The following is a 13335-nucleotide window of genomic DNA, read 5'->3' on the forward strand; positions in this document are numbered from 1 at the left end:
ACTACCCCATCTTGGAAGCTCGTATGGTACCAGTCACGTGATGGTGGAAAAGATAACCATGCAGCAGTGGAACTCAGCCAGCTGGCAGCTACAGCTAAGATGCTCCTGGGAACCGACTTGTAACCCAGCAGGACGAAGCTGAACTGTACCTGAATTTGTTACATTTGTAATAAACTGCTGTATACTCTATTGTTCTCTGTGAAACATATGCCATGGGAAACTAGAATTTAAGGGGTGGGTACGAAAACTGAATATTAAGCCTGAGAAAGTCTAAAATTTAGGTGGTGTGATGACTTAACCTCCTTCTTTGTCCAATCAGAATTGGAGATCCTTACACTTGCAACATTGGGGGGTGGTACACTGACCTGAAAAACAGTATAACTAGCCTAGGTTTAGCTAGAGAAATTGTCCGACTTGTCCGAATAGCTGGCCTGTCACTGACCCAACGTACTCTATAGGTGACTGATATAGAGAGCTGCTGAGCACTCCGTCCGAAATTCCACAGACCCACTCGGGGTTTGGGAAACCTTAAGTGCTGGCGAAGCACTTTGCTGGGAGATTCGAAAACCCAATCGGGCTTACTGGCAGATTCCTTGCAGAGAGGGAGTAGCGCAGGCGTTGCAACCGAAGCTGCTGGTATTGGTCGTACCTTTGGTGAACCCGGTCCTGATCCAAATTCTGGGGTTATCCTGTCCTGATTGTCCATGAGCTGTACCTGCTCGCCTACTGGCAACCTAAGTCCTTGAGGGTCCTTTCCCGTCTTCCAAACTGACACGTGGCTAGGGTTAGTCTTCATTCTATCCTAGGTAAATATAAAATCTGTGTGGGTGTTCGTTTATCTAAACTTGCTTTCCTAAACGTCTCGAATAAAGCATAATTGCATATGTTCCTTTTCTCCCCCTGTCCTTTATAAATGAGATTTTCATGCATTAATTGTCTATTAGCATGTTCCCTTTTTCCTACCTTTAGTCAAATGCAAAATCGTTTTCTTATATAGTTTATATTCCATTCTTACCCTCCCTATAGAGAATAGGCACATCTGGATAAATCAAATTGCATAAGTTTCCTTTCTTCTGAACCGTTAGTGAATTTCGAAAGTCTACTTTGATTAGCATGTTCCCTTTCTTTACCTGCCTTTAGTGAAGTTGTGAAAGTCTGTTGATCTAAAATAGTGTGTTCCTTATTTTTCCTTCCCTTTCTTTTAGATTTCTAAATGATTCTTTGCCTTATCCATAGCTTTACGATATTTCTAATTCTAGTTCTAGACAGTTTGAGCTGTGTCAATCTTTGGCTCATGGCATATGATGATGATTAGATAAAGGTTTTCAAAACTTCCTGAGTCTGTGGTTATTATAAAAGTATAAACATTGACAATTTGTATATGGTTTTGTGTTGTCTACTTATTCCACAGCTAGCTCCTTGATCCATTGTGATCTTCGGTACCTGTAGCGAGGATTGGTAAGTCAGATACACAGGAATAAACAGAAAGGAACTGAATTGCTGGTAGTAGAGTGTAGGTTACCTGATTAAAGTGTAATGAAAATATTTTATGGGCCCAAGTGTGCACATTTGTTAATAAAATTAGTCGGGTGACCTGCGCGCTCTATCAGTAAAGGAAGATGGGAGGGGGAAAAAGAAATAATACCTCATCACAGAAAAAGCAGCTGATGAGCACTAATTAAGTTGGATAAATCTATGCTTGGTCCGTGCTCCACAGACAGGAAAGAAAGTGATGGATGGCATGCGCTGGCCAGTTAGGAGGCAGCAAAGAAGAGTGACAAAGGAGCAAAGGAACAGTAGGCAATGGCCGGACTCCAAGCCCTTTATTGTAAACAAGAGACCGCGCATGCGCTTTCACAGGCTCGACCTAAAAAGCCATGCAAAAAATTCTCTTTTGTTAACTTGTATATGTGGATAAACACACAGCTGCTGTCAATACATGTGGCACACATTCAGGCGTTAAGGTGCGCACTTTCCAGGGGTCATTGCATTATCAGATTGATACCAAGCTACTGTACCGAAACAAAAAATGCCAAGAAACAAATGACAATGTGCCTTTTATCTGGAGGACACAGTGTTTAAAGCTCTTAAAAAAATAGAGAGTTAACATTTCAGAAGAGTTTTTTATGAAATAGCTACAGTACAGATTGGCTGGATCTCCGAAGCCGAAAAAATAGCAGCTTGGTTTGACAAATATTTTAATAACAAAACATTTAAGGAAGTTATAGCATTGTACACAAACTATTAGGCAGTGTATACATACCACATTAATTGTCAGAAGAAGGAAGGGGATTATACTGGTAAGATGCCAGAGACTTCGTGTGTCAACAACTCCAATAAGTAATGCCAAGCATCTTTAACATTTTCTTTCAACACTTCGTGTATTTCACAGCTGAAGACAGCAAGGACCTCTGAAAACTTAAAGTTCTCATTAAATACTCCATATTTCTGCCACAAAACGCTGTCTTGGTGCGAGTGTAACCAATAAAGCGAAAAACAGGCTACAGTCCCCAGAGTCTCATTTGTACAAGAAAACACAGACCGAATAACATGGCGTTTGTCCAACAGACTAAGATTTGTGTGTAGATCTCCCTATTTTAGAAAACGTACTCTGTTTTCAACCTAAGATTTGAATCCAGGTGCTACTCCTTTTCTTATGTTTACCTTGCACAGTGAGACTTGTATGTGGGGCCAGAAGCCAACTGGTTTCTTGGACAAAGATGTGCACAACTTATACTTGATATACAAACGTTACAAATCTTATAAGCAGTGATTCTCCTTGTACCTCATTATTTTAATACATTATTTCCAATCGATATGTGACAATTGTTTTCAAAATGTATATTTATAATCATATATATACTATTTGTTAAATACATAATAAAAACAACATGATTATTAAAGCAACTCAATTATCCGTGCCGTTAGATGTGATCAACATAGGCCCAATGCATTTCGGGACCCATGTCCCTTCGTCAGGGGCACATTCTTGCCAAGAAAATCACGAAAGTATCAAGTTCTCTTATGCACCATAGAAGTTACTTATTAAACTATTGCTGAGGATAACTTATGAACGGTCTACCTTCCCGGAATGAACCGCCAGTAGTCAATGTGCCTACCCGATTAACGCAAAACGTAGTTCCCAGAGCAAAACCGAGACACATAAGGTACTTACAGATGTGAAAGCGAGCAGTTCCTCTTCAGTCAGCTTATGGACAGGATTGTTCTTCTGGAAGTCTGTGCTGCAAAATGAGGAATAATTGTATGAGAAAGGGATTTTATTGAGACGGCACAGTTTTATAGCAATCAATGATTCCCCATAAAGCACAGTAAGCATTTCTCAGCACCAAGAATTTCTCCAAAAAGTCTTTCTTCAAAACAGCCCTTGACTAAACAGCCCTCTGCCATCGAAGCTTTTATCACCATTCTTTGCTGGGGTTTAAAATACTACAAATGCAGCATGAAGGTTACAGTTCACCATTGTCTTAGAGGACGAAGGTAGAACTGCAAAAAAGTAATGTCTGAAAAGTAAATGTTCACATAAATGGACGATCGAATCCTCTGCAAAATCGAAAAAGCATTGGAAGAATCAGTAGCTCCCACCTTTTGGCTGCCAATTCAGACCTTTTGGCTTTGCCAATGCTTATTGCTGATGCTTTGCAGCATCATCAAAAAAAGAAATAAATTGTATGATGACATGCATGCATGTTATAGTCACCATTACAGCCTAGCAAGATAACATACATGCACGCATGCCTCACATCGCAAGCATACAGAATTACTAAGTCACCATTTTGTCTTCTATTATTTGCTGTTCCCAAATGGCGGATACCAATCTGGCAGTGGTAAATAAAAAAAGAACTATTTAAATGTGCGGAAAAATGTGCTTCGAAAAAGGAGTGACCCTGCAAAAAATGATATCTTTTTAAAAAGTATTTTTTTAAGTAGACCGTAACAATACAGGCATGGGAGCAATGAATGAGAAAGCAAGTTAAGAGAAGAGGAGGAACAGAGAGTGGGGGTCAGTAAGCAATGAAGAAGCTTAAGGACGGGGAGAGCAGAATTTAAATTAAGGAACATAATTGTGAAACAAGGAGTTGTCGATCAGGTAGGGACAAAATAGTGTGGAAGGAGGGAATAACATGGAGAAAGCAGATGGCTGGGAGAGGATACTTGAGGGAGGCAAAACTACGCAGGGGAGGGAGGGAGAAATCTCTCCCATGGAGACTTGAAAGAAAAAAAGAAATCATTTCAAAGCGAGGGAGAAACACAAGAAGAGGAAGGGAGGCCATCATATATGGAGCAAGCAAATGAGATTTACAACAGTCAACCAATGGTAGGCAACTAGCCAGGGTAAAAGTCCAACTGTAGGTATTGTCCACAACAGGTCTCTGACAACATACAGCTAAAATCTGTACACAGCGAAGTGTCCTTTCTATCTAGACCAAAACATTTACCTTGCAGCCTTGTGTCATACATCAGTTTTAGAGTAAGGTATTTTGAGAAAAACGTCACCCATCACAACCACAGCCAAGATTAGTCATGGAAATCTGGTGAGCTACACTGACAATTTGCTCTCTAAGAAATGTTGGTTTCATTATGGCTCGGAGACTGTTCATCACCCTCTGGCTGTAAGAGGTCAACATTTATATAGGTCATAGGTTGTGGCAGACGAGTCCCGCCCCAGTAAAAGCTTTATAATCATGTGATTGAATAGAAAACAACCATTTGCAATGAATGCAATTGGTCTCGCCTTTGTGGACTTATATGTATTTAGCTATGCAGCACATTAGCCTGGGTGCTGAAACATCTACTGTTCTTTAACATGGAGGGAAAGTAAATACCAAACTGTGTGACACACTATGCATGGGAACACATGGAGAGAAATATTGTGTTTCAGCTGAAAATGGTATAGTCCCAAGCTCTGTTTTTAATATAAAATCAGTGCCTTCGGTGGTCATATCACTGAAAATACAAGATTTAAAAACTATATTATTGTCTACGGGTGCTCGTGGAAGATAATTTCTATGGACTGGAATCTAGAGTATGCTAAAGTGATTCTGGTATTTTACTGACCTATGCTGGTCATTTTCTATCAAGAAAGTTAAATAGAGGCAGTTGGCAGAATTTTTTTTTAAAAAGAAAGTTCCTCAGGAGAAAGCAATTCTGGTATTTTACTGACCTCTACTGGTCGTTTTCTATCAAGACAGCTTAATAGAGGCAGTTGAACAGAAAAAAGTCCCTAAGCGGAAGCAGACAAGTCCTAGGACTGATCTCTAGAGCCCACAAACTACATACACAAATAAGTATATACTAAAGTGTATATATACAAGAGGTCTTGAATGCTCGACCTAAAAATTGGGCCAGCAGAGCTGTTTCCATGTTCTTCTCTAGGTGGAGCATCTTGGTTATGCTAAACAGAAGCTCAGCATACAATACAATACATCAACACATGGAAGGACCAGTGACTCTAGGCACTAGAGAGTGTGAAACTGGCCAAGTATTCTCAGACTGAAGAACTCTCACAAACGCAACTACTAACTACTTAACCATGTATGCAATCAAATCCGCCCAAGTTCTTCCGTATCTGAATCACCAGCATTAGATGGACTCAATTAATATTAAGAAATGTCTCTCACAATATAAAGCCAAACCTAGTCTCAAGAGGCCATCTCTACCTACTATCACTGATTCTGTTTTCTATGGATCGAGAGTATCTACGTACCTATGTGGTATTTCTATAGTGCAAATTAAGCCAAAAGGCAGTGGAGCAGGGTCAAAGACCAGCATAAAGTCAACGAGTGATAGTATGAAGATATTGCCTTCCTTCCAGGATGATATTTTGTGAAGGAATCAGTTGGACAAAAAGGATGAGCTCCTTTGCAATGAACATATATTTGATTAAATCATATCATAAAGAACAGCAAATTAGGTCTGCAGAAAGTGCCACTTAGACAATTAAGAAATATTAAATAACAGAGGCTATAGCAAGGCCACTGTGGGATCACAAGTTGATTTGGGACAACACAGAAACATGACAACTTGGGGTAGGGGAAGTAGGTGACCCGGTTTTCACTGTCCCTCACAGCAAATTTCAATATATTTAGCACATGTGCACTTTTTGAAAGAAGTTCGACTTAAACACAAAGGGATCTATGTTTTCATATGATCAAGTGCAGAACTGGGTAGCAACACTTGGGTGGAAGCGATTTGGTTAACACAGATAGAACTGTGAGTAAAGGTTCTATTTAATGCACATTAGTGCCTCATTGTCTTTGTTTTCTATGTTGGTAAGTGCTGTCAATTAAGTCATTATGTGCTGCTTGATGATTGTAAAATTATAGTCCTACTTCTAAGTTGGTGGAATGTCTGGGTTTTTGGTTTGCAAAACATGGTCACCCTACCTGCCCCCGTACTGCAGGAAAGAGGTGTATCACTGCAGAACTAGGACACATGGCCACACAACAGCACACCATGATCCGTCTTGTCAAAGGTTGCTGGTAGGTCAACATTAGCAGAGCCAAGAGACTCCTTGAGTGGTGGGCGCTTTTTAAATGATGTGAAACAAACAATCCTGATAATGATATAAATGTACCTCATCCCACTGCTCTAAGAGAATCCTTCATCATACAAACATGTGTGACTCTGTTGACCTGCTTCAAAACCAGACTCCGTAACATCAACTGCTTGAAAACCAGACTCCGTAACATCAAAGAAAGAAGTCACTTTCAAGCAACTCACCACCTACACAAAGTCAATTTTCTTGAATACATGATTTAAAATGGCATGTTTGAGAACAGACTGTAGCTTAGAAAAATCTCAAAATCAAGCACGACTTTTCTTAGTCTTTGCTTCTTTCAGTGGCATAAAGTCCTCTCCTGTAGTGAGGAATCTTTTATGTCCTCCTCAAAAAAAAAGTTTAAGTAACAAAGACAGCCCAAGGAGTCAAATGTGGTAACAGTCTGAATCTCGAGTAACCTACCTCAACTTATTGAAAAGGCAAGGAAGGGTGGACATATGTTGGAGGTCACACAGAACAGACAACAGCTGGTGGACAAAGAGGGGCAGAGATGTCACTGATCTTCTCTACAAAGACCTAAAGCAATTTCCTGCATCTCTTTCTACTCAAACACCAACAATGAACTACCCCTAAGAACACCATAGAATGTTTTTGTTTCATAAAAACGAGAGCAACAATAGCCTTGTCATCCTGAAGATTGTGCAGCTATATGCACATATGTTAGTCAACATCCTTGGTGACCTCATCTAGTGGCAATCCATTTGATATAGTCCTGGCAGTATGGCCTTGTGCTCCCCTGATTAGTAAGAAACACAGAGTCCTCCAAATAGAATAATCATAGACTATGACCAACCAGAGTACAGAACAGGATGTTTGTCTGCACAGTCAATACGAGTGTCTCTCTTTGCATATTTGTTAATAAGGTTTTTGGGCGCGAAAGCAAGTTTCCTCCAGGCAGCAACTCAAAATTGAAGTAGGTGGGATGCTTTTGGTACCAAGCTTGGTCACCGATATGCTGATCGGAGGTGAAAATGCACAACATTAGATCAATCTTGGGCTGGATGGCTAAAAAAAGAATTTAAAGGTAAAGTCCTGTATGAACTGAATTAATTCAGTAAGATCCATGTTGGTGCAAGCAGTCTGTGCTACAGCACTGTCCACGCCATTCACCCAACATCCTGCAGCACTGACCTTAACCTCGGGTCAGGAGGCACAGATGAGACCAAATAAACAGGCCAAGTATTCCTACTGACAAATTTTCGTTGAAATGTCAAACAGTATTGAAAATAAGAAAAGCAATCTGGGAATAACATATTTTGTAGTGCTGGTACACTCAGCGGCGGTCAGTGCAGGAAAACGTTGCAGGCGGGGTGGGGTGCCGGAAAGTTAACAGACGACGGAATAGGTAAAATTAAATAAATAAATAAAACCTATTCCGTCGTCTGTCAACGCCCCCGCACCACCACGCTTAACTCCCTCAGCTTGGGTACTGGGTACACTTTTTTAAGTATGACCATTCCAGAGTAAGAATCCAATGAATTGCATTACACAGAATGGCAACAGGTAATTCTGATAACTCCAGGATATATTACTGTTATTTCCATTGTGCCAAAGAGATGCACCTCTCATTGTAAGATCTGAGAACATAAGAAGCTTCTTTGCATTGAGTTTAATGCCTAGTAAACTAAATCTTACAACCCTAAGGATTGAAATGAGAAAATATTCGATTCCATGTCTGAGAACTGTGACTATCCCTTTTAAGGTGTACCCAAAAATGCATACTTATTATGCGTGTTTTTTTTTGGTGTAGTTTTATATAGCGTGAACTTGATCCGAAGGTATCAGAGCAGTTTACATGAGCACCAGTTGTGTTACACAAGGACACATTAATTTCTGTTAGGCGGTTGGAGATTAAGTGATTTGCCCAGAATCACAGTATGTTGAGCCCGGTTCCTCAGATTTGAGAGAGATCGACCGCCCTAGCCGTTAGGCCACATCCTCTCCCCGAGAGAGGCTTCACAACTGGACTCAACAGTGGTAAGATAAGTTGTAAGCGCTGTAAATATTGGCCTTTTGAGCTGTGTTCTAGTTGTTCCCCTATTATTTCCTGGCGAGGATCAGTGCCGGCCGCCAACTGCTGGTTTGCAGTCTGAAAAGTACTTCAGATTAAGTACTACAGCCTGTTTACAACACCCCCGACCAGCTCCTTGACAAGTGCGGGCACCGTGCGAAATAAAGTGCCCTGTAAGCTGTACACCTGCTTGTAGCACAAATCACTTCGCAATCACATTTCAGAGCGAGTTCCCAAAGGAAAACGCGGTAATATCACGGCTGAGGTAAAATGCATCGCTTCGGAGTCATTTTGATTTCTGCAGCAAATCTCTGCTGGCTTTTTGGTGCTCCACACTGGGCAATATATGGGAATCGTCTGGCAGCTGCCGCAGCAGTTGAGGGCTGTATTAAAAACGCCTGATGTTCTGGCGCGTGAAAATGTACAGTATGTACCCATCCAATCAGACGGGAACAAAACTGTGAAATTGATCAAAGCTGTCTGCAGCAATGGCGGCAATTAAATGAATAGTGGGAAGGCGGGAATGCGTTATTCGACCAAAACGGAAGCTTCTCTTCCAAATGACAATGAACTTCAAATGACTGTTCATAATTCAGCGGGAAAAAAAACCTGGCAAGGTTAGATCCAACTTCATCCTCACCTCGAGTCGCCACCTTTCTACGAGAAAAACAGCGGTCATTTGTTGCTGTTTAAAGAGTCTGCAAAGGCCCGGACATGATACAAAAATAGGACTTTAAACAAAATCGTATGCATTCATTAGCGACCTGCATTGTCTGCTTTATCGCAATTTTTAGTCGTGCATCATTAAGGCAGCTCTAGAACACATTTAAAAGTGCTTTTTACTTATTTTCGCTGTTTGAAGTAAGGACTACGGTTTGGGTGATTTTGCTTACTTTTGTACCAGGACTTTAAAATGATGGTGATGCCTGTAGAAAACCACTTAGGTGGTAACCCTATCATTACCAAACAAATATTTTTAACAAGCGAGTCGTGGCGCAGTTGTAAAGACCATCTTTGGTCACCTGAACACAAAGTTAGTATTTATAAAAAACACTAGAACAGGGGTATAGGGATAATGACGGCTGTCCTTTATAATAAGGCCATTTATGCCTCGCACACCTGAAGCTATGAATATAAAAGTCTGAAGAAAAAGGATTTGACTACTGTCCTTTATAATAAGGCCATTTATGCCACGTACACCTGGAGCTCTGAATAAAAAAGTCTTGAGAGAAAACCATTTGAGAAAACGTCCTCAATATCTTTCGCCCTGAAGAAGTCCTTCGGACGAAACGCGTTGGCGACGTTTTTTACTTGAAGACTTTGAATAAAAGCAAGAAAGAAAACTTTGAGTCCTACTGAATTGTTTTTCTTGATTATTGTTTTGACTACTATTGTTAATTGTACACTGTGTGGGGTGCTGAACCATTGTGTTGGATTACAAAGTTAGTATTTTAGATTTTTTTTTGATAGTGTCTTGGATTTTAGAATTTGAGAAGGCGCATGGGATATCCATCATGGTTGTGAAGGAGCACCCCTCCCCTAAACCCTTAGTTTGGAACTATTGCTTTAAATTAAATTACTTACCGAAGCCATGATCAGGGTTCCAAACACAAGGAAGCACCATCATCAAGGGAACATTCATGTAAACAAAATACAGTACACATGCTAAGTAAGAACTCCTAATATCTTCCTACAAGCACCAGTACAACTGTATAAAGTAGATACTTATTAAAGGAACAATGCAGTGGCTGAATCACTGTATGCTTTCTTTTTTTTTTTTTTAAATCTTTTTATTATCATTTTTTACATTTATTTTTTGCAAGCAATACAGGATTAATTCAGTAATATTAACCAGTCAAATCAAAAATGTTATAAAGCCAGAGTAATGCCCAGACTACCATCAGTAAGCACAGAATATATCACAGTCAAATTTATCAGGAACTGAATATAATAACAAATTATAATTATCATATCAAATCAGCTCCCCCTGAATCCATTGCCGAATTGGGTCCCAGATCTTCATTCCCCTCATTCTTTTCTTTTTACCTTTTTTGCTATATAAAGCTGTCTCTATATTATATGCCGCTAATAGACGAGCTCTCCATGCTTCAAATGGAGGGGGGGAGGAGCTAATCCATTCTTGAGTAATGCATGCTCTCATTATAGCCATAGATATGAATATGAGCCCTTTGTGTCCCTCGAGTAGGACTTCAGAGGTTACTCCCATTAAGACATGTTCCCCCGTTAACCTAAGAGAATAGCCTAACACTTTGGTCAAAAAGGTCTGAATTGCCTCTATAAAGGGGACTAGCATCGGACATACAAAAAACATATGCAGTGAATCAGCAGCATGTAACCCACACCTATTACATGTTATACCCACCGTCGCTCCCCATTTTGAAATTTTTAGCGGTGTATAATATAAGTCATAAAGAGCCATGTAGTGCTGTGTGCGGGCTCTGCCAGTGATCAACACAGTGTTAGCAAGTGCAATTGATTCTTCTAAACAAATAGTTGCTACCCCTAACTTCTCTGCCCACCCTGAGGCGTGGATTTCTAAATCGTCCGGGCATAATGTCAGAAGAGCTCTATAATAATGTCCAATCCTTTTTTTGATAAAAAGGTCATCAATCAATGAAAATCTGGTAATACCTGATACTTCCACAAGTGACAGAGAGTTAAAAAAGCTATGTATTTGTAGATATTTAAAGTAGTCCTGATTTGAGAGATTATATCTAGTTGTAAGCTCCAGGAAAGTAAAGAGCCGATTATTCTGCCATAGATCATTCACCCCATGTATTCCTTTATTTCGCCATCGAACCATTGCTAGATCTTGAAACACAGATGGAAATATTTTACGAGCATTAAAGGGTGTATAAATCGAAAGTTTCCTAATTCCCAAAAGTTGCCTGACTATCTTCCAAACTCGGAAGGCTGCTTTCAGCGTCTTAAATTTAGTTTTTTTGTAATAACTTGGCTCTATATTTTTTAGGAAACATCCACAACATTCTTCGCCCATTATAAGTTCATAAATGGAGGGAGATTGACTCTGTGGGATCCTTACTTTTTCACCAATAATCAGAGGGGAAATAAACTGTAAAACTGACGCAACATAGTAGTACAGAAAGTAGGGGATGCCCCACCCCCCCTAGATTTGGGTAAAACCATCTTTTTATAGGATCTACGAGGTTTCTTATAGCTCCATAAAAACTTAGATGTCATCCTTTCCAATTGTTTAAAGAACATCAGGGGGAATTCAAGTGGGATAGAACGAAACATGTAAAGAAATTTAGGAAGTATTGACATTTTCAATACATTATTTCGGCCAAATAAGGATAAATGAAAATGATCAATTCGTTCAAGTGTAGCATTTGCTTTTTGAAAAATCGGGTTAAAATTCATAGCTGGGATATCTGAAATAGGAGAGGTAATTTTAATACCCAAATACGTTGCTACCGAAACCACTGGGATCGATGAGGGGGGTGTCTGGCCTACAAACAAGTTTTGAGTCTTAGCTATATTCAGCTTGTAGCCAGAGAATACTCCAAAGCGAGTAGCAAGATCTTCTATAACTGGCAGGGCTTCCTGAAGATTGGTTGTGAGCACCACTATATCGTCAGCGTATGCAAGCGCCCTATAATTTGCATTCGCTACTATGACGGGTGGGATCCCCGGTGCTGAGTTCAGTTTATTTAAAAATATGTCTAAGTACAATGCAAACAAAAGTGGAGAAGCAGGGCAGCCCTGGCGGGTGCCTCTAGAAATGGAAAAAAAATCAGATTTTTTTAAACTCAGTTTTATGCAAGATGTAGGTGATACATATAGCGCTTTTATGGCCGAGATGATCCGGGGGCCAAAACCTTTAATTTCTAGCATTTCCCACAGATATGGCCAGGCTACCCTGTCGAATGCCTTCTCGGCATCCAACAGGGTAATACCAAGGTCACTGTTCGTTGCCTCAGCTCTGTCCATTAAAGTGATTACACGCCTAACGTGATCTGAGGTGTCCCGACCAGGAATAAAGCCATGTTGAACCGGCGAGACTATTGTGGAGATTACCCTTGATATACGAGAAGCTAAGATCTTCGAGAAGATCTTGCTATCCGCATTTATAAGCGAAATCGGTCTAAACGACGAGGGAAGAAGAGGAGGTTTGTCTTTCTTTAAGAATGCCATTATTGTAGAATGGCTCCATGATGGAGGTGCTACCGCATTTTGTGCTTCTACACATGTTTGCAATAAATCTTGTTTTAAAAGGGCTCTAAACACTCTATAAAATTCTAAGGGTATACCATCTGGCCCTGTAGCTTTCCGAGTAGCCAGAGAAAGAATAGCCATTTCTATTTCCTCCCATGAAATTTCAGCCTCTAAGGCTATAGCTTGGATATCAGTTAATTTTGAAATAGTATCTGACCCGCAGAAATCTAGCAATGTCTCTGAGGAATATGAAGTATCTTCCTCCCTATATAGTTTGCTGTAAAATAAGCGAAAGATCTCCAAGATATCTTCAGGTTGAGTATAAATCTGACCCGAATCGTCTTGAATCTCCTTCACATTATTGAATGTTTCCTGCTGTCTGAGTCTCTTGGCCAATATCCTTCCTGTCATTTCCCCCATCTCATAAATTTGTGAGCGAGATACTGCAAACTGTATGCTTTCTAATCTGTCTCTAAAGAATCACCAACCTTTCGAGAACTGAGAGTCTATTGTTTTTATTTAATAGGACCACCCTTAAAAATGATTT

General features: G+C 40.1%; 1 protein-coding gene across 1 annotated transcript in view; it reads right to left on the reverse strand.

Annotated features, from left to right (window-relative positions):
• The window catches only part of TTC27 (tetratricopeptide repeat domain 27), a 1875723-nt gene that overhangs the window by 882051 nt on the left and 980337 nt on the right, over positions 1 to 13335 (reverse strand). Inside the window, exon 9 of the mRNA XM_086926895.1 lies at positions 3176 to 3242. Coding sequence (XP_086783021.1) covers positions 3176 to 3242 — 67 coding nt within the window. The remainder of the gene's footprint in view (positions 1 to 3175; positions 3243 to 13335) is intronic.

This window comes from Lissotriton vulgaris, chromosome 6 (genome assembly GCF_964263255.1).
Source record: "Lissotriton vulgaris chromosome 6, aLisVul1.2, whole genome shotgun sequence".
Taxonomy (NCBI): Eukaryota; Metazoa; Chordata; class Amphibia; order Caudata; family Salamandridae; genus Lissotriton; species Lissotriton vulgaris.